Below are 25,469 nucleotides of genomic sequence, written 5' to 3'. Positions count from 1 at the left end.
TGTGACAAAATTACGGGGTTAACCATCCTAGCCATTTTTTTTTGCCCGACCTTCGTACGGGCATACCGGCTAGGTGGTTAAATGGTCCTAATTCAGATTATTGTTATTAAACAATATTTATATAGCATCAACATATTACGCAGCAATGTACATTAAATATAAGTTGCTACTGACAGACAGTGACACAGGAGGGGGTCTCTGCCCAAAAGAGTTTTCAAACAAGGGATTAAAGAGGAACTAAACTGAAAACTGAAAAAAAAAACACTATCCTTCAATCCAGCAGGGCATTCCGATCCATCCGGGGGTGTCCTGCATCAGGTCCCGTGTTGTCCCAGGCGCCGCCATCTTTGTCTCTTCTTCCTGGTTCTTCATCCTACGTCACCCGACTCAGAATTTTATAAAAAAGGGAGTTGCACCTAAAAAAAAAAAACAACAGAATTTTTGCTCTACATAAAAAGGTTGTCTACTCTTTTATGTAAAGTGAAATTTCTGAGTTTAGGTACGCTTTAAGTGATTGTTTTAATAAACCATTCAGATTTATATCAGCTAGAGCAGGGGTGCCCAACACGTAGATCGCAAAGGCAACGCAAGGAGATCGTGGAGCCCTGCCTTTCAAAATAACCTCTACCGCACACAGGAATTATTAAGTACAAGTTTTTATCGGTAGATCATTTTGACCTGGTCATTTTAAAAGTAGCTTGCAAGCCAAGAAAGTGTGGGCACCCCTGAGCTAGAGCATAATCCTATTTTCAGTCATTCACAAGGTGCATATTATATCCTCTGATATTTTATTAGATGATGAATTCCTTGCTTGTACAGTGTAAATCATCACCTTGTGATCCAGCCAGACCTGCTGATGCCTGGATTGAGTTGTGTATTATTCCATAAAGATGTGATTGCTATGATGGCATAAGGGAACAGCAGACACTTGTTGCTAGCCATACAGGTGCAGTGCTGCTGCAATCCTTGTGCCATCCTCCCTCTGCTGCCTATTTGCATCACAATGCCCCTGGCCTGGCCCTAGGACAGATGCCCCTTTGTGTGTATGGGGTGGGTGTGAGGGGTGATATTTAGCTGCTAATTGTTCCATGCTGTGTAGGGCTGCAGCAGTGCCTGGCTCCCCCTGTCATGAAGCATGTGATTAGAGCCTGGGCTCCAGGAGGAGGTGGCTTCAGGATTTGCATGGGCTGAAGGTAAAAGCTGCAATCGTCTGATTATTTTTAGCTGGTGTGTGGCACAGATCACATTGCACGGACTGGGGATTCGCTGGGGACACAGCAAGCAGGATTTCTGGGATCTCTTTCTGCTGCTGCCTGTGGACTCACCATACAGATCTGCTGCAAGCAAGGCAACCTAGAGATGGCCAGCCCTGCACTAGATCTAGAGGAGATCAGCCAGGAATCCCCTCCTGATGGAGCGTGCACAGAGGCTCAGAAGTGGATCGAGGTAAAGGACCATGCCAGGATTATTCATGTGTGCCAGCCTATAGTACTACCCATGCTGATGGTGGTGCCAGTCTCATCTATTATTGTGCCAGTATTATCCTTACTGTTATTAGGTTACATTGCCAATATTATCCATACAGATCATAATGATGCCAGTTTCTGATGTTACACTACCAGTATTATCTATACTCATATTATAGTGTTACACTGCCAGTATTATGTAGTATTGTGTTGTGTTACACTGCCATATGTAGTATTGTGTTGTGTTACACTGCCACTATTATGTAGTATTGTGATGTGTTACATTGCCAGTATTGTGTTGTGTTAAACTGCCAGTACTCTGTATACTGAGTATGATTTTGTTGTGTCAGTCTATGGCAGTACTACCCATGCTGGTGGTGGTGCTTCTGTTGTGCCAGTGTTTAGGTTTGCACTGTCAATGTTATCTGTAATGCTGATTATTTTGTGTCAGTATCTTATGACAAAGCCAATACTATCCATACAGATAATAATGATTCTGTTGTGTTAGTTTACAGTGTTCCACTGGCAATACTGTGCCATGAAGATGATCATGTTGTGTCAGGCTGTGGTGTCACATTGATTATTCTAAGTTTGTGCCAGTTTATAGTGTTGTGTGCACACAAAATATTATCTGTAATACTGATTCTCCTTTTGTGTCAATCTATAGGCCCTCAGATCCTAACAGTTAGCAGTAGTAGCAATAATGGCAGTGATCTCTGGCAGTCTCATATAATGTTTCCTGCATCTCTAACAGTCCCCTGTTTCTAACCTATAACTACTACTGTACATGTGACCAGTCTCTGACAGTCTCCTGCAGCTAAAACTATACATGTCCTCCAAACCTAACAGTCACCAACCTACAATTACATTTGTATGTGTAACCTGTCTCCTGCAGTGTGTTTCCATCCAACCATCGACTACAATGGTACATGTCTCTTGCAGTATGTCTCTAACATCCAGCTACAACTATACATGCCACCAGGCTCTAACAGTCTCCTGCAGTATGTCTCCAGCCTTGAACTAAAACTGTGCCCAGTCTCTGACAATCCTCATCATTACTACATATTCTGATTATTTTGTGTACCCTATGATGAGTTTAGATCTGCAGTTGAACACCTCTTATGTGTAGTAAGTTAGCAACCATTGGCCTATAGTGTTGTACTTCCAACACTATCCATGCTGATGATTCTTCTGTTGTGTTCATTGCATAGGGAGGACTAGAAAACGATTTTGTTTTTCAGGTTATAGTGATTCACCTGGCACAGCAGTGTGTTGTGTTTGCTTGTATAAGGCAGGATTGTGCCCCAGATCTGTGTGGTGTTTCATATTTTCTTTATGATATACCCTGCCAGCCCTCCATCTATCCGCTATAGCTTCAGCAGCCCACATGCAGCAATAGATTCTCTATGCAGTAGCTTAGTATTCATTTGCAAGTGATGGCCAGGAAGCCTGTGTTATTATTCCAGCTGACACTGGAGATCAGACTGTTATATTGTTGCAGGATTAATGCTGCTGAGTGCACATAATGACTTTTCCATAGAAGCCCATTTTGTTTAGGTGCTCATTGATTTTTATAGCTTAATATGTGCCTGTTATACGCTATGTCTGCTAATAGATCATTATTCTGCCAGTGTGGTTACACACGTGACAAGCTTGTGGCACCAAAGCAGGTATCTAATGACAGACAACATAGCTGTCTTTTGGATGCAAATATTTAATTGATGACAGTTAGTTGGGAAAATGTTTTAATGTCTGGTTTCCCTTGCAAATGATTGTGCAGTGGAGGCTCTGCATACCTGCTGTGGGCTGCCTATGAGCTGTCATGAACACAGAGCTCTATTCATCCCCCTATTTAGAATGGGAAAGCAGTGAGAAAGAGGGGCACAGACACTTCCTGGCTGGAAATAGACCGGCCTTTTTGTCGTTTCTGTCCCCAAAAACCTTGCGTTGTGCCTTCTTCCATTTGTGCACCACTGGCTCGCTCATATGGTGCTGCAGAGACAGCAGTTGGGTTAAAATGACTCTGGGAAATTGAAGTCTTTTTTAGGCTGAGCAACTCCAGCATTATTGTGTGATTGATTGCAACGTCTGTTGTTAACTGGGACTGAAAAGCCTGCTGAAGTTTCCATTGCATTTGTACTGTGATCCAGCTCCAGCAGCAGGCCCTTCATGGGACTGAATTGTTCCTTTTGTGTGCACGCAGCCTGGATGCATGAATGATTTTTTTTTTATGTATTAAAGTGTATGCGGTATAATGCAAGGATTCATAGGCCTGAATGACCAAAGCAGTCATAAGGTAATAGTAAACAGATTTCCCAACGTATGCACATGTATATAAATAGAGTTCATTCATTTTCATATAGTTTCTGTAGCATCACTTGCTTTACATAACTTCTATGCTTAGGAAGCTCCTTTATTCCTAAAGCTTTTGTACATTTTTCATCATGCAGTAAAACTAAGCAGAACTAGTTACTATGGGTGAATGCACTTAGAGCATAGTACTTTGTACAGCCTTATATTATACAGCCACAAGCTTTGTACTATATAAATCCCACTTCTGGGCTAAATTTAGTTTAATATTGCAGGAATTATCAAGGCGTATATCAATGAATTAGTGGTTGTAGTTATTCAAGAACAACATCAGTGTACTTTGTTGCTCAAATATGAGTATTTATTTTCCCACGGATTATATGGGCTTCTGGCAATTATGCCAATCCTATTTGCCCACTTCTGCCACAGGCCATCATTAGGTGAGAAGGTGTAAACAATGAACCAATAGGAATAAAAAAAGAAAACTTTACCGCCATCTGTAATTGAGAGGAATAATAATGCTTCTTTCATATGTTTCTTTTGTGTAGTTAAAATATTTTGAATATTGGTGGCTCTTTACACATACAACCCAGTAATATTTTGAAAGAAAATGTTTATAAATTGTTTAGGATTATAGAATAACAGAACCTTGGAAGCTGACCCCCCCAAAAAGCGAGCTAGAGACCAAAGGACTCCAGAATCTACTTCTAGCTGATCTCCAGCTAATCTCCTTTCCTATTACTGACAGAATAATAATAAACGGTATTTATATAGTGCCATCATATAATGCAGCGCTGTACATTAAATAGGGGTTGCAAATGACTGATACAGACAGTGACACAGGAAAAGAGAACCCTACCCAGAAGAGCTTACAATCTAGGATTTATAATGCCTTGTTCTACACCTGTCATTCTCTGCCAGGGTTCCTCCAGGGGAGCTAGGGGTTCCATGAGCTATGAGGAAGTGACTTCTCATTTGATGGTACCTGTGTAATTGTAGGGCCAATGTTTTAAAACCCCATTATCTTTTTAGCTGACTGTTAAGGTGGCCTTCTGACCACCAATAAATGGGTTGCGTTTTTCCTACTAACCTCTAATTTAAGGGGCTTTTTACCCATTACCCAGTCCATTCATGAGTTAATTTGTCAGGTTTTATATACTAACGTATTTCCAAAATTTTTCTTGCAAAAATCTAAAAAAATTGTTAGAAATGGAAGGCAAAAATTAACATCTTTTTTAGTCTATTGCTGACCATATAATCATTGGAGTCTGATGCAAATCTGTTGAATAATGGTTGATCTAATAAAGGAACTTTGATCCTATTATTACCTGATCAATGTCGCCCCGGCTCCAGCCAGCAATGGTAAATCTTTGCGGCGGGAAAAACTGCCCTACCTATTAGGGGGTAAACCCTAGGGGTAAACCGGGCTGATCTATAGGAGTAGAGCGATAGCCAGATAAACAATGAATATGTGCAAAGTGTTGATTATTTACCTGGTCATGCACATATCAACCACTGTATGACAAAACATTCTTCTAATGATTGATTTGTATGGTATAAATAAAAATGATTGATTTAGGCACATGGCAATTACACACTTAATATATTTTCTATTTTCAAAGGCTGAACAGTGACAATCACTTTGAAGTTGTACAAAACACCTTGAACTGTTGTTAAATAGGTTATTATTGTTTATTCACTTCTGATCATTCAGGGAATGCAATTATGTTAAATGTTCCCCCCATGTGTAGCTATCATTAGTCAGCCCATTGTTTGGCTCCCATTCAAACTGCATAATAAGTGCAGCACCATAGAAGAATAAGAAGGAAAACTGGATTAAAACACAGACCTATGTGTTCTGCTTTCTGTGATATATTATTGGGATATGCTAGTATACATAGAAAAGATTCTAAATTTTGAAGCTACATTTGTGTTTCATGATCACTACCAAGTCAATGTCTGACTTCTGTGCCCATTAGCATTGCTCCAAGTCATCCAACCCAGAACGCTTTGAATAGCTGTTGGAGGAGTCATGGCTGCCACAGTTCAGTTTTATTTTGCTATATTTGTGAGCAGTATGACCATGGTCTGTGCCTGTAAATAGTCAATGTACATCAAGCACATGGCCTGGTCAATGTGGTGTCGGGGAGAAGGGTGCAGTAGTATTTATGGTTTCCGGGCTAACCACAGGCAGGCATGTAGTACAGGAGGTCTGGAACAGTTTGCTTCATTGTATATGTTTGGGTCATTTATGACACTATAAAACCATTGCAGAGAGTTAGGGCAGCTCTAGAAAAGTCTTGTCACAAATCGGGCATTTTGTTTGCACATTGGTATAGCTGCCTATATTTATCAATATATAATGTGCAAGCAGAATTATTTGAAATTTTCCCCACCTTCTAAATGACATTGACATTGTGGTGGGTCCTCTTGGAGCCATGACACACCTATTAAACTGTAAAGGCCCATTGACACTTGTGCCCATGTTATGCAGTTTGTTGGCTATCCATTTCCATATGGAAGAAATAATATGCATCCATATGACAAAAATGTACCTGTGCAATGCATGTACATATTTTACTCCATCTATGTGTTTTTTAGGGTACACATACACTACAAAGTTTTTTTTTTTTTTTTAGCTTACCCGTATGGTTACTTTGTTTTCTGTTCCCCAGTTCAGTAGAAGAAATATATATTGTACCATCAAATCTTCTTTACATTCATTCTATATATTCCCTTTACTTTGGTTTTGTAGATTTAACATATTATCTGATTTGACATAATCATTGATACTTTACAATTGCATATGTTGGCAGCAGTAAGGAAAATGTTGCTTTTGTTTGTCAGGCGTTCATTTATAAATGAAGTGATGACCTCTTTCCCTGGAGATTTTATGAGGATGGAATTTAAACGTATCATATCTCAGTTTTTGTGTCCGGCAGAATGGATTCATTGTTCTCTCTTTCTAGCTGCTACTAACCATATCAAACTTCATCTTCCACAAGTCACGCTGTGTAAAAACAGGGCCCATTACTGGAGGTTTTGCTAAGTTATGTAAAGGATTCTCTTGTGTGTTGACATAAGGACAGGAACTGGGATAGAGAATGACGTTCTGACCGTTCAGACCTCCGGCGCTTTGCATCGCAGCCTTCTCTATTCTAACACTCTACATTATTAACAGGCTGGATCCTTTTACAAAAGTCAGGTATAGATTTCATGATGAGCACATCAGCTACTCTGGTGCTTTATATTTTACCCCCTGAGCAAATGTTTCCATTTTCTTTTAATAATTCTTTATGAACCTAACTCAAATGGGTCAGACTAGTTCAAAATCTACTTGTTATGCACATTTTTGTTTAACTAACCTAATGTGTTTTCCCTGCTGTGTGTTATAGTTGTATTGGACCTTCTGTTAATTTTGCACTTTTTTTTATATAAATGTATAATAAATAATAATAAATATTTATGTAACAGTTCATCACACATGGTATGGAGCTCATCCACTGCCATTAGTTCTAGTTTCTTAATATACTGAAGTCTTTTTGCTGACCAAAGCACCGTTGTTTTTAAAGGAAGGCAGTATAAGATCACATCTAGATGAAATGTGAAAACATGGATGCTAGGTGTGGTAAGGAAAGCTTTACTGCATGAACCTGAGTAAGATGGAGATGAAGACTAAACTGGAAAATCCTTCTGGCTTACACAAAGAAAACTTTACTACTACTACTACTTTAAAGTTTTAGAAATAAAAATGACTTTAATAACTTTGTATTATTACAGCCAGGGTCCCAAACATGGAAGAAATTCTATTAAAAACTTTTGTGTTATAAGACTAGGAGAATATTTACAGTGGGGACACAAATCTTACTGAATGCATTTTTAGTAGCACAGCAGGGAATCTATTATATGAAATAATTTGGATAGCATTGTTTTTACAGTGACCTATATAAAATGATGGCGGTAGCCAGAATAAGGTATTGTATTTATTATTTTTTTGCTTTTTCTTACCTAGATAAACCTAACTTTTTTTTTTCCTCTGCTGCCCTGAGTATGAACGGGCTCTTGGTGTCCCTGCTTACTAGGACTACCGGTCCTACATAACACTTAATAAAGCCAATTTGACCAACAGAGTGACTTTGGGGGAATTAGTAACATGGAGAAGAGGAAGCCCATAGGAGCAATTAGAAATTCTTTTCTATAGTACCCAAGATGAAAATGAACATTTATAAGTTGCAGTGCAAGCCTAAATTTGATATTTTCTTAGAGTTAAAATTTGTGGTCTATAAATGGGACATAGTGGTGTGCTACCCCCATCCCACCCCAGCCTGGTACCTGGGTAGTAAAAAGCAGCAGTAGACTGATGAGCTCATCTTTCTGCTCTCAGCTCCATTTAACTTGTTCCATGTTCCTTCCATGCAGTACACCCAGTCCTGATCTTTTCTTTCTCTAAGTGCTGTATAAGGGATAGCAGTAGGCAGATTTCAAACCAAATTAGGGTACTTAAATTAAATGCATAAAAAAATGTAATACTGAATGCCCAACTGCATTATATATTTATATCTCCCTTGAGTTCAGCTTTAATGTTTTTCAGGAGATGTGTGCAGGACAGTAATCGTCATCTGGTAATTTATTTCAGGCCACAGAGTGACTTTTTACATATATTAATACCTATTTAATACATTGTGGTCATTTGTAAAAAGCTAAAAGAAACTCCTTTCCAGGTGAGCTTTAGAAAGAATAGTATGCATGTATATGGCCAAGGGAAGTACAGCATTGAAAGGTAAATAGCCATTCACATTTGTTGCTTACCATTTGCTAAATTTACCAGTAGTAATATAAAATAGGGGTATTAAAAATTGCATGAAAGTGTTCTTTTATCCATGGGGTCCTCATGAATGTTTTTATACCTCTTGATCCCTCTTAAATGTAATTTCCTGAAAGCTCCTGCCATTGATCGTTACATAATGAAAGCTTGGGATAAATAAATTGGATCATAAGCCTACATGGGCATAGGGGTCTTAAAGTCCTCACAGTTACTGTCCTGGGCCTAATCTAGCAAACACAAATATGTGGAAATGTCATCAGCGTTTTCATATATGTAAACTCCTTAATTTTTGGTTCTTCTTGGTTGTCCTAGTGGAGAATCTTCCCTCCACAGTTTCTATATGTTTTCTGGCAGTATAAAATACAAATGCGTATTTGAATGTGAGAATGACAAAATAAAAGTGGTATGTATATTAAAAAGATGACGTATACACAGAGACATCTGTGGGTGCAGCTGTTGTTTTTACAGTTACCTCACCATAATGTGATCGTAAGAATTCAGAATACCAACTATGATAGAAAACCAGATAACTTAAAGTGACTCTGTCATTAGGAAAACAGCTGTGTAATTCGGCTTGGATGGAAGCAGCTCTTCTATACTTTGCCCCTACTCACCCACTAACTTTGGGCAGTGAATCCAAACCATTGAGTCACTGATCTGCAGCGGGCATCCAAAAGTCCAAGCACGGCTGCTGAATCATGCCAGTTGTTGTGTCACAATCCCTTCGTAAGTTTACTTAGTCACATAATCGTGTATAATTATTCACTTAGTGTCACAATATTTTCATAAAAGCTGCTACATAATGGGTTAGCTGTAGTGTGAATCTGTGATTGATCTCCCACAGCTGTTCAATGCATAGGAGAAAATATTTGTAATTAACCTTTGCTTCTATAGCCTTGAATGGGTCAGGATATTTATACCTCAGCAGGAGATTGTAGACTGATGTCTCCAATAAATATGTTTCCATTTTTACTGCCCTTAATCTCTTAAATGAAAATAACGTTGAATTATATACAGGGGGCACTACCTTCCTGCCCTGTAGGCTTCTAGCTGTGTCTCGCCAACAAAAAGGAAAGTAATCAACGTAATAGGAAAACCAAAAAACAAGGAAAACATGTAAAACATCTTGGTACTCAGAAGTTTAAAACTCCCTGGGAACTTTGCAGCCTTTGCTTCTGTCCAGTGGCAGATGAAGACAACAGTAAGCCCCTCTGCAGAATTGGCTCAGGGTCCCCATGGGCCCCTGGAAGCTCAGAGTCCCCCTAGTTAAGGAGGGTGAGGGCCCTCGTGCAGCGGTAAACTTTACACCTCCCTATGCCCACCTATTCTTTAGTCTAGCACAGTTGTAAAGGCTTCTTGCTCGTACTTTAATTGTTTACTCTGAACCCGCTGCACATTGCAAGCTTTACATTGGAGTTGCATTGTGCATTAGAAGCTGCATCAAGTCAGACATGGTCTGCTGTGTAGTATTTTAACGGGATGACCAGGGAAGGCAAAATATAGGCAGATTAAACGTCAGAGTTACATCTGCTTGTTGATAAAGAAAGGAGAGGATGTACACAACATAACCTTTAGGAAGCACCTTCCTTATGACCCCATGGGATACTATTTGTTTTCTTTCTCCTGTTGCTTACAAAGGATTCAGAAACATTGAACAACAGCAACTGTTAAAACAATAAACATCTTGGCCAGGGGTATGCAATGGACTGATATTTTGCTTAAATCCTGGACAGCCAGGTGGGATACAACCATGTACTAAAGTGATAGCCTGACCTTTGATTTTTAGCCACTATTTTGTGTTGACGTCATGATTTTCTCCTATTCTCTCCTTCACTTCTTGTGTTTTCTTTCACAGTTGTTTGATTTTGTGCTACATTGCAATGTGTGCTGAATGCAACTCTGTCACTCCTAAAATTATGCCAAATCTGGTAATATAGTTTTACTAATGTAATTGGGCTAATATTGAGGTTTTATATAACAAGGAATATTTTGCATTAAATGAGAATAAAATAGCAATGCTGTCTGTCACAAAACATAAACTAAAAGTCTCTGATGGAATGTGGTATGACAGATAAGGCTCTTGAAATGATGATCCTATTATATAAAACTTTCTTTGTTTGAGTCTGAAAGTACTATATTACAAGAAATAACTGTCTTTCTTGTTTCTCCAGAGTAGAAATTAGTCAAGGTTCTGTTCATATCTGTACCTTTTTATGAAAATCATTGGTTGTGAACGTGCACGGCAAAGTAATGATGAGATCTGTGCTATTATCGTCAGGAGCATTTGAACTTCATGAACTCCATTTAAAAAACAGGGAAATGCAAATTCCCCCTAAAAATTCCTGGTGAAGAACCAAATACTGCATTGAAGCACATGGGCCTGGAAGAAAACCCACCAGGGAATGTTTGAGAGAATGTCTGATTCCCTGCTTTATAAATAGTCATATAAATAACATTTGAATGGTGACACTAACTATTATGCTACTGATATCATATTTTTTGTGTGCCATTTTCACCTTCATTTATTTACCCTTAAAGTGCAAACGTAATTTGGCCTTGAAGGCAACTCTGTTACTTAAAGTAGTAGTAGTAATAATAATATTGATAGAAAAGAAAATATATAACAAAAAGTCTGCAAAAGAAGATTTTTAATACCTACTTCTCCTCTGGTTAGTCTTTACTTCTCTTCCCAAAGGGGGCTCTTCCTAAAGGGGTTCTAGCTATCCACAGAAACTTCACATTCCACACATTTCAAGGTGTTCCGGGTGCCTTTTTTTCCACTGTGTGCTGCAGTCCCTCCTGTTTATTCTCCGTTGTGTTTCATTTGGGCCAACAGAACCACAGTACAATGTGTGAAAGCACAATAATGCATGTACTTTAAACTGCTTTTGTTGCATTTTTATCTGTAAGCATAGTTCCCGATTCTTTCTGTAAACCTCAGAACACATCTTCTTGTGTTGTAAAACACTTCTGTCCTAGGGTGACCACGCTGCTTTCACATACATGCAGGACATGAGTCACTGTTGTCACACTAAGACAGGAAGTCCAGTATGTTAGAAGTAAAATAAATAGTTTTACTTTTTCATTTTTTTTTCTAATACAGCTTCCTCATCTAAGAACTGCTAACCAGCTATGAATTCAATTTTATGGTTTTAGATTTAGATAATTTAAATTCTGTGGCTTTCTAACCCTTACGTGGTCTAGACAAGGTTGCCAAGATTTGAGGAAGATCTGACGTGTGTACGTAGTTTTATTGCCTTGGACTGTGATTTTTTAAATTAACTATAATTAATACTATCTGTGAGCTTTTGTTCATTCTGCCCATTCTCACTAATATTTCCTGTCAATAGCTATGGAAGAAGTTAAGCCCTGCTATAATGTTATTGAATGGAAAATGAACATTTTGTCATGACCTCATTCTCTGGGTGCGTCTGGGAATGTTAGCAGTGGGCTTTCACAATCTAATTTTAGAGCCACCTTTTACTCCGTGCATATCCTGCAAATGGAAGTGAGACAATGGCTGGCCGCTTCCCCAGGGAGGTGGTGTTGTGGTGCCGGTCAGCATACCCAACAGACAGGATAGATGGCTCCATTGCCATCTTGTATCCTTCCAGCTGTGAACCATCCTGAAGAGTCAAGTGGCAGTTGTGGGGTTTTTAAAGTTTCTAATGTTCTGCTTGTGGTTGCAATCAAAGATGTTTAATAAACACGCTTCAATGTATAGTCTGTACTTGAAACATGATGAAGGATCTCTTGTTGATATTAGGCAGAAGCATGTTTCCGCTAAATACTTGCTGTGTTTTTCTGGTAACTACAGTCTGTTTACAGTCATGTCAACACATGCAACAGGATGCAACTGCAACATGCCACCTAGAGAGGGTTGGTAGTGAGGGTTCTCCATAAGTACCGCCAGGGGTGCTTGGACGAGAGCTGATTGGACTTTTTGGGGTCTTAACTGCCCCCTTTCTTCATCAATTGCTATTTTAATTTACATGAATATGTATTCCTATTTAAGAGGACCTACCCAGCTGATCTGAATTGTGACAACAGATTTCCATGTGCAATGATGTAGTTTCAGTGAGGCATTGATGTTAAAGTAAGTCTGTATTTGGTCCATATTAAGTTCAAGAAACTGCGCTGTTGGAGCAAGTACATGTGAACTAGAAGTAGCTGCAACATGACTGCAGGGGGGAAAAAGGTAAAAACCTCATATATTTGAAATGCAGCAACCCCTCCATGTGCAGCGCTTTAAAAAGTCAAGTGTTCTTTATTTAGGGTTTAGATGTAATTTTAATATTATTATTATTATTATTACACAGTATTTATATAGCGCCATCATATTACACAGCACTTTAATAGTCATGACACTAACTGTCCTTCAATATCACAATAATGACAATAAAGACCGTTTATAATTTGAAGTTTTTTTCCTATTATCCTGCAGGTTGCCGTAAATGTAATGTCTATGCGTACATTACATGAACGTAACATGCCAAGGACTGTTAGATGGGGTGGAAAGGGCTAGATGATGCTGAATGTTCTCTAACCAGAAAATGAGACCGGCTTTATCAGACTTTTATATTGCTCATAGCGGGGTCTGACATTCATTGAATTCATATTCCAGGTCCATGTAAATCCCAATGGCAGTGATTTTTTTTTTTTTCTTCAGAAGGAAATATTTTGGTGAATGTCAGATTCACTACCTTATAAATAGACCCCATAGTGTGCAGTTGAATTGGTGTAAGCAATTTCAGTATGGAAGAAGAGCTTGGATGGTGTAAAATGAATTGTAGGGCTTAAGTTTAGCTTTAGCAAGATGGTGGTGGAGAGGAGGTGGGTACTAAGGAGAAAAAAACACAAGGACTGACCTTACTGTCCAGATTCTTTCTTTATTAGTGACATCCACAATCTTAAAATGACCATCATCAATCCTATCATCAAAAAACATTTATGATATATCTATCGTCTATAAAAAAGAGTTGTCTTTGACTTAAACATAAGATCTTTATAAACCTTAAATAATGAAAAGATATACCATCACCTTTACAGGGGAATCTTGAGCAGTAGGCTTGTATATGTACAACCATAAATGTTGTACACCAATACTATCCTGTAAATAAATGTATAGCTTGGAGTTTGAATACCATTGTAGGTTAGATGGGCTGATAGGGGCATTTACTATGTGATTTTGTGCACACTAAAAAATACTTTAGCAATACACATAAATGTCACCCCTGTATGTTGGAGCCTGATAAGTCTGTGTTGTCATTATTTGTGTTTCTTTGTCTAGCTGGCTTTTATCTTGCAGTCATTGTTTAGTGTTGTGTGGCTGCATGTTATTGTACAAATAAAGATCATGTCATAGAGATATGGGTGACAGGACATGCATGAAAGCCATGAGTAACCCAGATGTTCTGGACTCCAGGGTAGATAATTGGTTCCTGTCGAGCATGTACAGTGTGACTTGTTCTGCATAGGACCAGAATGAACATGAATGGTGGTGATACATTTGGGGGATTTGTTGAGGAAACAGCTGCTGTACTTATTCTTAGTGATTTCTTTTTAGCTAACTTTATGGCTCCTGGATAGAATGTAGCTGCTAAACTGAGATCAGAATGTAGACTATTTCTTTGTATCTGTTGGAGTCCACAGACACTCCTTATTCATGTGATTGCCATTGCAGCACTGGACACATTTCAGTATGGGGTTTTGATGGACATACAAGCTTTTTATAATATTAGAACTAGTTACCATGTACAAAGTCATTCATGCATTCTCTTTGGGAATATTTTACTTATTAGGTGAATTCTGGCTGCATTCGGTAACTGCGTTTTGTATGTTATTCAAGCATCTGGAACAGTATTTAAATAAACAATGGACTTGGCAGTGTAGTACACCATAACACGCAGAGCATTCAAACCTGTGCATTGGGGTACTCTAGAGGTGCATTTGTTTTAATAGTGCTGTAGCACATTTAGGTAGATTTCATACATTTATATTTGGTTGGCCCTTCATTTTGAGTTGTACCCCAGCTTTCACACTTTTTTTTTTCAAATAGTTTTTTATTATGAGACACATTCGGCAAGTTCAACAACATCATATAAAATAAGTAAGGGCAACATAAAAAAAGCTCTCACACTTGTGTTGTGCATTGTTGTGCCTCCATCACAGGGAGTTTTCTTTTCCTCCAAATAAATTGTCTGCCCTAATTAATGCATGCTAAGATGTGGACCAACTCTTCTGACCAGCATGAATGGTCAGTAAGTATTAGGGGATCCTCATATTTCTTACCAGTCCCCAACTTGTGGAGGAAATTTAAATGTCGGAGCTGTGCACGGTTGCTCCTCCTCTACTCTTTGGAATTTCATAGATACCAATGTTGGATTGTATGCAGGCATCTTAAAGCGGGCCAGCAATAGCTGACATGTTTTAGTTATTTGATATATCTGATTTATTCAAGGATTTTTATATTCTTGACATTCTGACGTGTGCTTTATTACTTGACAAGGTCCATAGACATGTCGCTAACACTATTATCATCATCACAGATAAAAGCCAATTTAGGGGAACCAATTCACCTACCAGTATATTTTTTGCTGCGTGAAAAGAAACTACACACTGATAGCATTTTGGTTGAGATTTATAAAGAAACTACACACTGATAGCATCAAACTTGAGACCTAGCTCTGGAAGGCCATTGTTTAAGCCATTTGAAAGTATGAATATAAACATATTTTGATTAAAAATATAAAGCCACCATTGCTGCCTCCTTAGTGAAATGTTACTTGTTTGACCCGAATGCTTCAAACCATGAAAACAAGCAAAGTTGTAAAGATCCCTCAACTTTGCATGCATTTCAGGTTATGGACTCGGAGGCCTTGATTTATTTTAAGCTCTTCAAGCCTGGAGAGGATACACTTTCATCAGTGAAGCTGGGTGATCCAGCAAACCTGGAATGGATTTCCTAAACGTCATTTGCTATTTGTTTGCTGGATCACCCAGCTTCACTGACGATAGTGTATCCTCTCCAGCGTTGCAGAGCTTTAATAAATCAGGTCCAGAGTTTCCAAGCCAAAGCATTATCATGACAGTCAGATACATAGAATTTTCAGGAGGCAATGTCAGCAATTTCAACCTACATGTTTCTCCTAACGATTTTATTTCAGAAACTGAGACAAAGGTTATATTTAGATGGCTATAAACTATAGAATGGTTTTTATTTACACTTACAATTTACACAGATGCAATTTTAAATAAGTCACATGAGAGTGAACTTTTCCAATACCAGATTATTAAGTGATCTGTAGATAAGGGCATGTTTGTTGGTGGTCTTAGAATACATTTTGACTTCATCCCAGGTTGGATACAAATTCTAACTTCTGGCTGTCCCTGTAAAGCAGATATGCTGATAGTATGAGCGATAAAATATTTATTACGTGTAGTGATGATCACAAGGAGAGATGTCATTAATCACTGTTTCATATAGAGAACCCTGAGGACTCAGTACGGGTGGCACTTCTCTGTGTGGGAACAGTAGCTTTTTGATGTGGTGGAAGGTACGTAGTTATTACTGTGTTGCTGCATCTCGTAACTAAAACAACTGGCTGCAAGCGTGTTTTCTTAACTAATGAGTATGAATGGTGTGTAGGTGGAAGTCATAAGGCAGCTTTGTATGTTCTAAAAGTAGAAATCAGTTGGGATTTAATTCCTCCCTGACAGCTCTGGGAATTATTTAATTTATGGAATATTGAAGATAAAGTTAAGAAATTCTACATTGGCTTCATAGTAGAATGTGTTTTCCTTTAAGGCATAACTTAATTACACTTTTCTTGACAAATTAAAAACAAATGATAATGAAGTAGACACTGATTAGATAAATCATTCCTTAGCTTTTACCTTTGAGAGGGAAAATTGGCAAGGCTTGAGAGAATACACTTTCATTAGTGAAGCTGGGCCATCCAGCAAACCTGGAATTGGTCTGGTCCAGGATTCAAAACATTTGCTAGCAAAAAGCAAATGACTTTGAGGAAATCCATTCCAGGTTTGCTGGAACACCCAGGTTCACTGCTGAAAGTGTATTCCCTCCAGCCTTGGGGAGCTTTAAAAAAACGGGGCCTATGAGTTTAATGACCATGACCATTACAAGAGGGTCCATTCTCCTAATATGTATTCTAATGTAATAGAAGATTAAGGCTATGTACACACGTGCAATAATTGTCATTAGAAAAGGAACGATTAACAACCGATCAACGATTATTTGGAATGATCGTATTCTGCACAATTCTGTACATGCTGTAACGATACGATAGTTCAAATATAATCCACCAATAATGTACACACGCTAGATACAATCGTTTGAACAATCAAGGAAGTGACGTGTACAGGGGAAAGTGTACTGCAGAACAATCCACTATCACTACACGACTGTACACACAATAGGTAGCGAATGATTGCCCCCCAATCGCATCCACCAGGACATTCTTCCGTTTCAAGCCACATTCCTCGTTCATTGGCGTCGTTGGCCAGTCGTTGTGCACTTTTTTTGTTAACTATTATCGGACGATCAGTCGTTCGTTTCCAGTGATAAATATTACACGTTTGTACGTAGCCTAACACTAATTATTTAACCTTACTGCCTTTGTAGCATTAAACTATTTATCACACATTTTGGATTTGTTATGCAAATAGAGGCATTTAGGTATTCCTTGGGACTATTGGAAATGTAATGTTTCACAGGACACAACATTTCATGTTTCCATTTAACAAAATGCTTACTTTAATAACTGAGCAGACATGAAGTAGGGCCTAATTACTGTAAATAACCTTGATTATTCTTCTGCTGTGTTGTGGAATTGAGTTTGCCAGAGTGAGTGGTTGGTCTTTATTTAGAATAGATGGTAAATTCGCTGACTCGTCATAGCTTTCCAGGCATTCTGTAGAAGTCACGTGTCTCCACAGAGGTCAAGGTTTGAAGAAGAGCAGACCAGCTGTCCTGTCAATCACAGTTACAAGTTTGACCCTAGATACTCAGCAGGTTAACAACTCTTGCGAATTTGGCAGTCATTACCAGCCTTTTGCTAGTTGTGATCGGAACACAAATCTGACATGTTACATCTTTTTAAAGCTGCAGTTTCCTGTTTAAATGGCATTCCAGAAACCCTTCTTGAACCCAAATCTTGATGTGTCAACTAAATTCCCTACAGGGTTTTCTTGATGTGTTATATATAATTTACATATATTTCAGAGATACCATGTAATCAGAGTTGGTTTTACATGGTAATATGGGTAAGCTGACATGCTTAAACTGACCCCATTTTGAGCTATTTAAAGGTCTTGGTGGCTAATACATAACTTGTAATGGAAAACCACCACTAGCATTGCATACATTTATTTTAAAATATGAACATAATAGTTACATCCTGAGCACAAAAAAAAACAGCATATGCACATAGTTTAGGAGCTGATTTTCCTCTTGTTACTTGTTATGTTTGGAAGTTAAGGCAAATGTTCTCAATTTTTCAATGGCGCCCAGACATTGCAAACCATTTTGCGTTTAATGAAAGCAACTTTATTGTTTTCATGCCAACCTTTTTAAAATGCTAGTTGTCAGGATATCTTCTTTAAAACTTCAAGTCATTGTCATGTAACTAGTATTTATTTTACAAGTTTAGATTTCCCTAGCTGAATTCATACTACATAAGTCAGTGACTACTTAAAAGACTGAGGCCAAAGAATTGTCACTGGTAGCCGGCATTTTCCTTAAGCCTAGAGATATCCCCAAGTACAGATTCACCTAAAGCTGAGCTCCAAGCACATATCCATTTACTTAAATATACTCAATAACAACTTCAAAGCACATAGGAGTTCATTTTGTGGGCACAAAATGCAAAGCCAGTTATTACGTGTGAAACAACCCATTTAGAGAGGAGAACACCCTGCACAAGAACGGGGATAAACAATCGCAGGTCTTTATTACAGGACAGTTTTCTGCTAGATTACCATATGCCTGACACTGAGACACCAAGAATATTAGATATAGTCTTTGTGCAGGGTGCTCTCCTCTCTAAATAGGATGTTTCAGAAGTAATAACTGGCTTTGCATTCTGTGCCCACAAAATTAACTCCTATGCTTTGAAGTTGTTATTGAGAATATTTAAATTAATGGTTATATTCCTAAGAGTAATGTGTCTTTAAATGACCCTGCACATTGATAATAGTTTAAAAGTTTATTTGTGTAACACCAATGCAGCACATGACTATTTCCACCTACGATTCTGCCCAAATGTTGGCTGTTTATGGAAAGAAAGTGCTTTAGATGCTGAAGGATGCGGCATTCCTATGACAGGTGGGAAGGTCACACAAAGCTGGAGTACATTTTAGCTGACAGCATTTTGAGAGCAAAGTAACCATTGATTCTCACTTCAAAGACTTGGATGGAGAATTCTCCTGGTTCCATCATTTTACAGTCTACACATTTAGCAGCAATTTCACATATCCAGCTGGCTTCAGGGGTTAAAGGTTGCAAAGAGTCAGACCAATTGATCCTGCTGCTTAGCTATGTCCTTTTAATTCATTTTCAGTGACACTTAACAGGCAGGTGAGTAACTTTTCTCAAATACAAGTCTAAAAGTTTACACTTTTAGACTTGTGAATAGATTTCAATACCAATCCTTTACAGGATACCTAAAACCAGTAACCCAGATATATTATATTGTAGTTTGCCAGTTCTAAAATATGGCGGCTGCTTCAGATTTTTAAACTTTTTTAACAAGTACAGAAATACCTCCTTTAGAAGAAATACCTCCTTTACAGAAATTCCTGCTTTAGTGATAACCATGGTCCTTTCCATATATACAGTCAATAGTGTAAAACCCAGAAATGTTTTAAACTGGCTGGAAAGAAATTGTAGGCCCCTGTATTGTCACCCAACTCCTCAGTAACCACCCAAAAATAACCGGGTGGTTATTGAAACATGCCGGGTGGTGCGCCCAGCTGTAAGGGTCTAGGGGGAACACTTGTCAATGTTATTTACAGGATTACCTGGTGAAAGAAGACTGAAAGAAAGAAACTAAATCAGACTCTACATCAAAGGGTTCTTTTGTCACAGAGGGTCTTCAACCTGCATCAGATCTAATATAAACAAGAATGTAAAACGCATACTCATTTTTGCAGTCAGAAAAGCCAGTACTGTACTCCTAATTTTGTAGTAGCCACAACATTATTGTGGGAACAATAGCCAACAAATTAGGACCTCTTGAAGTCCAGTTGGCAGGGTCACAGTGTTGTAAAAATGGATTAAGGTAACCTGTAGAACAGATGGAAAGTTGATTATACAGTACTATGCTCACACATTCAAGCATTGCTGGCTATTTCAGGCTTCAACAGACAAAATGTGTTGGAGAATCTCAATGGAAACAAGGTTTGGTGCTTTACTGACAATTCATGGGAAGTATTACAGTTATGCTCATGATCTTCTCTAATTGTTAACTTTGAAGAGATACATCATTATCTTAAAAATGGGACTAACCTTACAGAAGTAGAGTTTTGTGCTAGTGTCCTGGTCTACGGTCATTATTAATAGTTAACAGGATTTATATAGTGCCAACATATTACACAGCGCTGTACATTAAATAGGGGTTGCAAATGACAGATCAATAGAGACAGTGACACAAAAGGAGAGGACCCTGCTCCGAAGAGCTTACAATCTAGTAGAATATTACTCAGAGTACTCATGTTCTGCTTCTGTATGGTGCTGACATATTTTCTTTCCCTCTTTGCATGAACAGTAACTAATTGTGTTTGTTACAACTGCCCACTTATCAAACTACAAAGACTTCACATATATCGGGGAGGACCTGATGACAAATCTGTTATATTTCACTTGTCTTCCAACTATTTTTTCTTTCTTTCTTTTTTGATCATTTTATTTTTTTTTAAATGCGCTGATCAGATTGTGGTTAGATAGAGTTCAACTTACACAAAGTTAGTGTTTTGAGTTTTTCAGCACTAGCTGTCAGCATGAATGAGTTTGTAAAGTAGCTCTTGGTCTACCACAGGCTTTGTTTACTATGATCTGTGTGTTATGAGACAAGGAAGCTGCTCTGCTCTGTATAGTGGAACTTGCTTATGTTCTGGATTTAATCATAATGGAGTGGCCGGCTCTGCTCTGTGTCACAGGGAGCATTTCTGTTGTAGATGGGCTCCCGCCATAAAACACAGGCTGACTTTATGTATGCTCCCACTGCCTGGGAATCCCTGTGTGGCAGCAAATGTCATGGATGCCACAGACTCTGAAAACACAAGCAGTACATGAGATGGATATGCAATTGAATTACTTTTTGGTTCATTTGATTTCACGGTGTTACAAATTGAGTAAAATCAATCTGGGGGATGAGGTTATAATGAACCGTGTAGTTTATTGTCTGAGAGATGAATCTCCTGTTGGTTCTGGTTGTGTTATACTCCACATGTGTAAAAAGCAACTGACAATCTCATGTGACAGCAATTTAGGGAGCAAATATTCTTACGCCATCCAAGTCTGGGGAAGGGAGTAGATGCAGTGTTGCATTATTATTTTTTTTTTGTGAAATATTTTACACTGAGCAGATATATTTTGCATCATCTAGCTGTGAAACCTAGTAGTTTAGCCACATTGAATGCTAGGAGAAAGAAATTGTTTTCCTAGAGTTGTGTGACATTGGTGATAAAACAGTTTTCGTTAATGTGGTTAATCCAACGGCAATAAACTATTATTTGACAATTTGTAGCCCTAACCTAAAGCAATATCTGCCATGAAATCAGAAACATACTAGGTGTCCATACATTATAAGACATTTGTATTAGATTAGTTGGATTTGATGGTCAGCAAAAATCATTTAGGCCTATACATTGCTTTGCCATAAATTGGTGGTGCTCAACTGAGCAGAAACGTGCACTGAGCACCCTTTATAATGTTTATGTAAATGAGGCTTTAAAATAAATCTTTGAAATAGAAATGTAGAAATATCTGTAGCTGATCTATTTAAAAATAAGCAAGCAAGGACGTGCCCCTTACGTACCTTAATTGGACCTGGTAACTGCCTCCTGTAGTTTTTGATCCAGTCCAGTGTGTTGCCATGTAAATAACATGCTGATAGGAAAACTTTAATAAACTCATGATCTTTTCTCCTATCACAGTTCTGTCACAGGGTCTGGAGAGAGAGAAACCAGTAAACAAAAGTGAAAGTGTAGCCTAAAATAAATCATGGGCACTTTCCCGGCAGGCAGGATTGTGCTCTGCTCTAGAGCTGCGTAAATCTTACTCAAATAGTTGGACATAAATTTAAATCTGGTAAACTGTTGCCAAACTTGTGCTTTGCCCACTCCCGGAGAAATAACAAATTTGCTTTAATCCATCCTTCCCCAACAGCACATACGTGCCTTTGCTTCTTTTTCTTGCTGTGAGCATGGAAATTCCCCCTGGCTAGGGCATATGGCTCACTACCATTATTTCCCGTAACATTGCTGATGATTGGCCCAGTGCTGTCATAGATCTGGGTGAAAGTCCTCAGGACTGTGTAGACTTTTACTAGAGAGACTATAGGTAAGTATGTGATGTTAAACATGGTAGCATCAAAGTAACATGAAACTTTCCTTGCTTGGACTTTTGTTTGTACTTTAATTGGAAATGATTGCCACATTTTCAAACAGAAAGCATTGTTTTATGTTTTGTTTATGTCAGACTTGCTTAATAGGAGGATTTGGATATTTTCATAACTGATAAATGATTAGGCTTCTTTTTTTTGCCTGTAACCAGACATAAAGGTATAGCATAACTACCAGATACTTAGAGCTGTACAAAGGAAACTGCACAGATTTTTGTTAGTACATTTTAATGGTAAAATGTTTACATGAGAATGGGCAATACAGAGCAATATCATTACAAAAGATGAATTGTGTTTTTCACAATAATGCTTGTGATTTACATGTTTACTTCTGCTGGCGTCCTATGCATTGCTTGCCGCACGATACCAACCATGTGTTCTTCAGCTGTGAAACCTGGAATTTCTTCTTGTTTTGCGTGTTTGATTTTAGCTTCTTCAGAACTGTTTTTTTTTAACAATGTTGGCATTTGAAACATCAAAAGGAAATGCATGAAAAGGTCCATGAGTTATCAATAAAATATTTTGTATGTCCTAATGTTTCTCCCTATATGCAAACTCTAACTGAATGACATTTATTTTGCTAAACCATTTTGTATCATAAACCTTTTTCCATTTTTTTTAAAGCTGTCTTTAGAGATAGTCCTTTTAGGAGTCCTGCACAGCAGATTTAGGTGAAAAAATGTTCCTTTAAAAGGTCAAAATTAGGCTTTTGGTATGGGCTGAAAAATGTATTATTATTTCCATACGTATATATGGAACCCAGTAGCCAATGCTGCACTTTGGTTGGGCCTTTATTTTTAACTCCTACCAAGGAGAGTTTCTGTGGGAGCCAATCAAAATAACGACATATTTTGGGAGGTGTGAGAGCATAGGGGAACAACATGCAAACTCCTTGCAGATAGTGTCCTTGCCACGAAACCCAGAACCCATTACTACAGAGGTGAGAGTGCTAGCCAGAGAGCCATGTGTGCCACCCAGTGGGGAAATATTTTTGTTTTGTTCAGACATGGTGCATACTCCAGATCATTCTTCCAGACCACATACATTCTATGTAAGGTGACCCGACACACCCGCATGTACATCTGTGTCACTTGCTTACTTGATGGAAGTCTAAAGTTGATAGCCAGGGAGCCTTAACCTTCAAGAACAAAACAAGTTGGTAGTGGCAGCTCTGACAGATTCTGTCCTGGCAAGTTGGTACTTTAAGCCAAAATGCCAACATGAATCTCTGGACATCTCACAGTTCTTATACATGTTTTCTTAGATCAATGGAAGGTGACTGCATTGGTAGCGGTCTCCCCTAAGGACACGCAATCTTTTAATATTATTATTATTTTATTAATAAACAGGATTTATATAGCGCCAACATATTACGCAGTGCTGTACATTAAATAGGGATTGCAAATGACAGACTAATACAGATATGTGACATTCATTTAACCTGGAGTTCCTTTTGTGGGCATTTCCAAAAGAATGGTTCAGCTAGCAGAACTGTTTTGTATTTTGACAATTGGCACCTTAATTATTTGGTCATTAAACTGAACTCAAACATTATTCAACAGCAAATTATAGATAATCTCTGCACATTTCTGTATTGAAGTTTACAAATTAATATTTATTGTGTTTCCTGTATTGTCTCTATTCGTTTTACCCAGCCTGGGCACTGGGTAGATGTCACCTTGGTAACCCATACACTGAGCTGTGTAGGGAGCGTGCACAGACTCTAGAGATGGAGCTACATGAAAAGTTTGGAAATCTTCCATCTACAACATCACCGCTCACAATACTTGCCCAGGGGCTGTGTATAGACCTAAAGAACTATGACTTGTGGTTCACAGGCTTCCAGTGCTTACACTTTTACTATGAATAGGCTGCTAACATTGCAATAGACAAAAAAAATGCTGGTATGTCGGTTGTGGTGTGCTAAGATGCCGTGTTCTTTACTGTACAATGTATTAAAGTTCAGTTCCAAATGAATGGCACCAACAAGGGTGCTCATTGAATTAGGTGTCTTACTGTTTGTTTTTTTGAAAAAGTCAAAAATTGTTAACTCAATAAAAAGATTGAAATACAAAATGAATGGCAGCACAATGCAATGAACATACAGCCAAGCACACAAGTGGGAGTAAGGCATAGCCACGTAAAAGTTGGGGTTATCGATGGCTAAAACATGCATGTTACCATCTGTTAGGAACATGCATGACAGCTGACTATCATTTTGGCAATGTGTTGTAGTGCCATGAATTGAAAAGGGTAGTGCAACACAATATAATAAAAGGATGTCATATGTTCTTCTATCTGGTTGTGAATTGGCAACCCATTTGCAGTGAATGAGCTGTCTTGGCATTACACAATTTCATGCACCGTAACCGTTTTGGCCATTGGAACAGTTGAGCGATATTGAGTTATTTAGATCTGGCATGCATCCTGAAATATAATGATTTATGGGATTCTAATATTTAGTTATATGATCTGAATCTGATCTGATTATAAATGTCACATCCCTTAAACTTCTGGTTACTTTTCCTTTGAAGCCTTCCCATTCTATAGCTCAGGCTGTGCCTTATTCCCCCACTTTACATTATTTGGGTTACTGCCATGAATTAATATTCTCTATATAAGAAGCTTCGAACGCATTCCTCTTTACAGTATTATTACACCCAAAAAATTCAACCTTGGACAGTTCAGGTGAGTCTCGGAAAACGCAGGAGCAGCCAGAATGGAAGCTTGGCTGGAGCCCTGGGAAATCTACGCTTAAAATGTTTTTTTGTTGAATTGACCGGTAACCTGAGCTCAGTCCTAGGTACTCTTAGAACAAGACGGCTTTGTGTAGATTTCTCCCGATTACAGACACAATGGGAATGGCTACATTTCCAAATGAGGTTTTAAATTTGCGGTTGGAGAAAATTTGAGCGCTTCATTTTTTATATTCTTGCCTTGTAGTTGTGGTCTGATGATCGCTGTTTTAGCCACAGTGTTTGTAAGCAAACTAAGCATTTTTGTTTTGAATATTTATATTATGTTAGCAAAAACACTGTTGGAGTAAATAAACAAGCGGCCTTTTATTCTTCGAACCCTTTCTTCCTTAGAACCATCAAACAAGTGTTTAATAAGCTAAATATTACTGGGCATCGTTTGTGTCAGCAATACCGTCTCTGTTGCATTCATATATAGACAGAGCTAAACCTATTCTGGGCTTTTGCAGAATTGGTTGTGATAAATTTT

At 38.3% G+C, this 25,469-nt stretch overlaps 1 protein-coding gene across 1 annotated transcript in view; it reads left to right on the top strand.

The window, feature by feature from the left end:
- The first annotated feature begins 1,136 nt into the window (after nt 1-1,136).
- Nucleotides 1,137-25,469, top strand: part of LIMCH1 (LIM and calponin homology domains 1) — a 154,835-nt gene continuing 130,502 nt past the window's right edge. The window contains exon 1 of the mRNA XM_072406868.1: nt 1,137-1,446. Within this exon, the coding sequence (XP_072262969.1) occupies nt 1,360-1,446 (87 nt within the window). The 5' untranslated portion in view covers nt 1,137-1,359. The remainder of the gene's footprint in view (nt 1,447-25,469) is intronic.

Source organism: Pyxicephalus adspersus, chromosome 3 (genome assembly GCF_032062135.1).
Source record: "Pyxicephalus adspersus chromosome 3, UCB_Pads_2.0, whole genome shotgun sequence".
Classification (NCBI taxonomy): domain Eukaryota; kingdom Metazoa; phylum Chordata; class Amphibia; order Anura; family Pyxicephalidae; genus Pyxicephalus; species Pyxicephalus adspersus.
The sequence above is the reverse complement of the archived record's forward strand: the minus strand, read 5'-3'. Positions and strand labels throughout refer to the sequence as shown.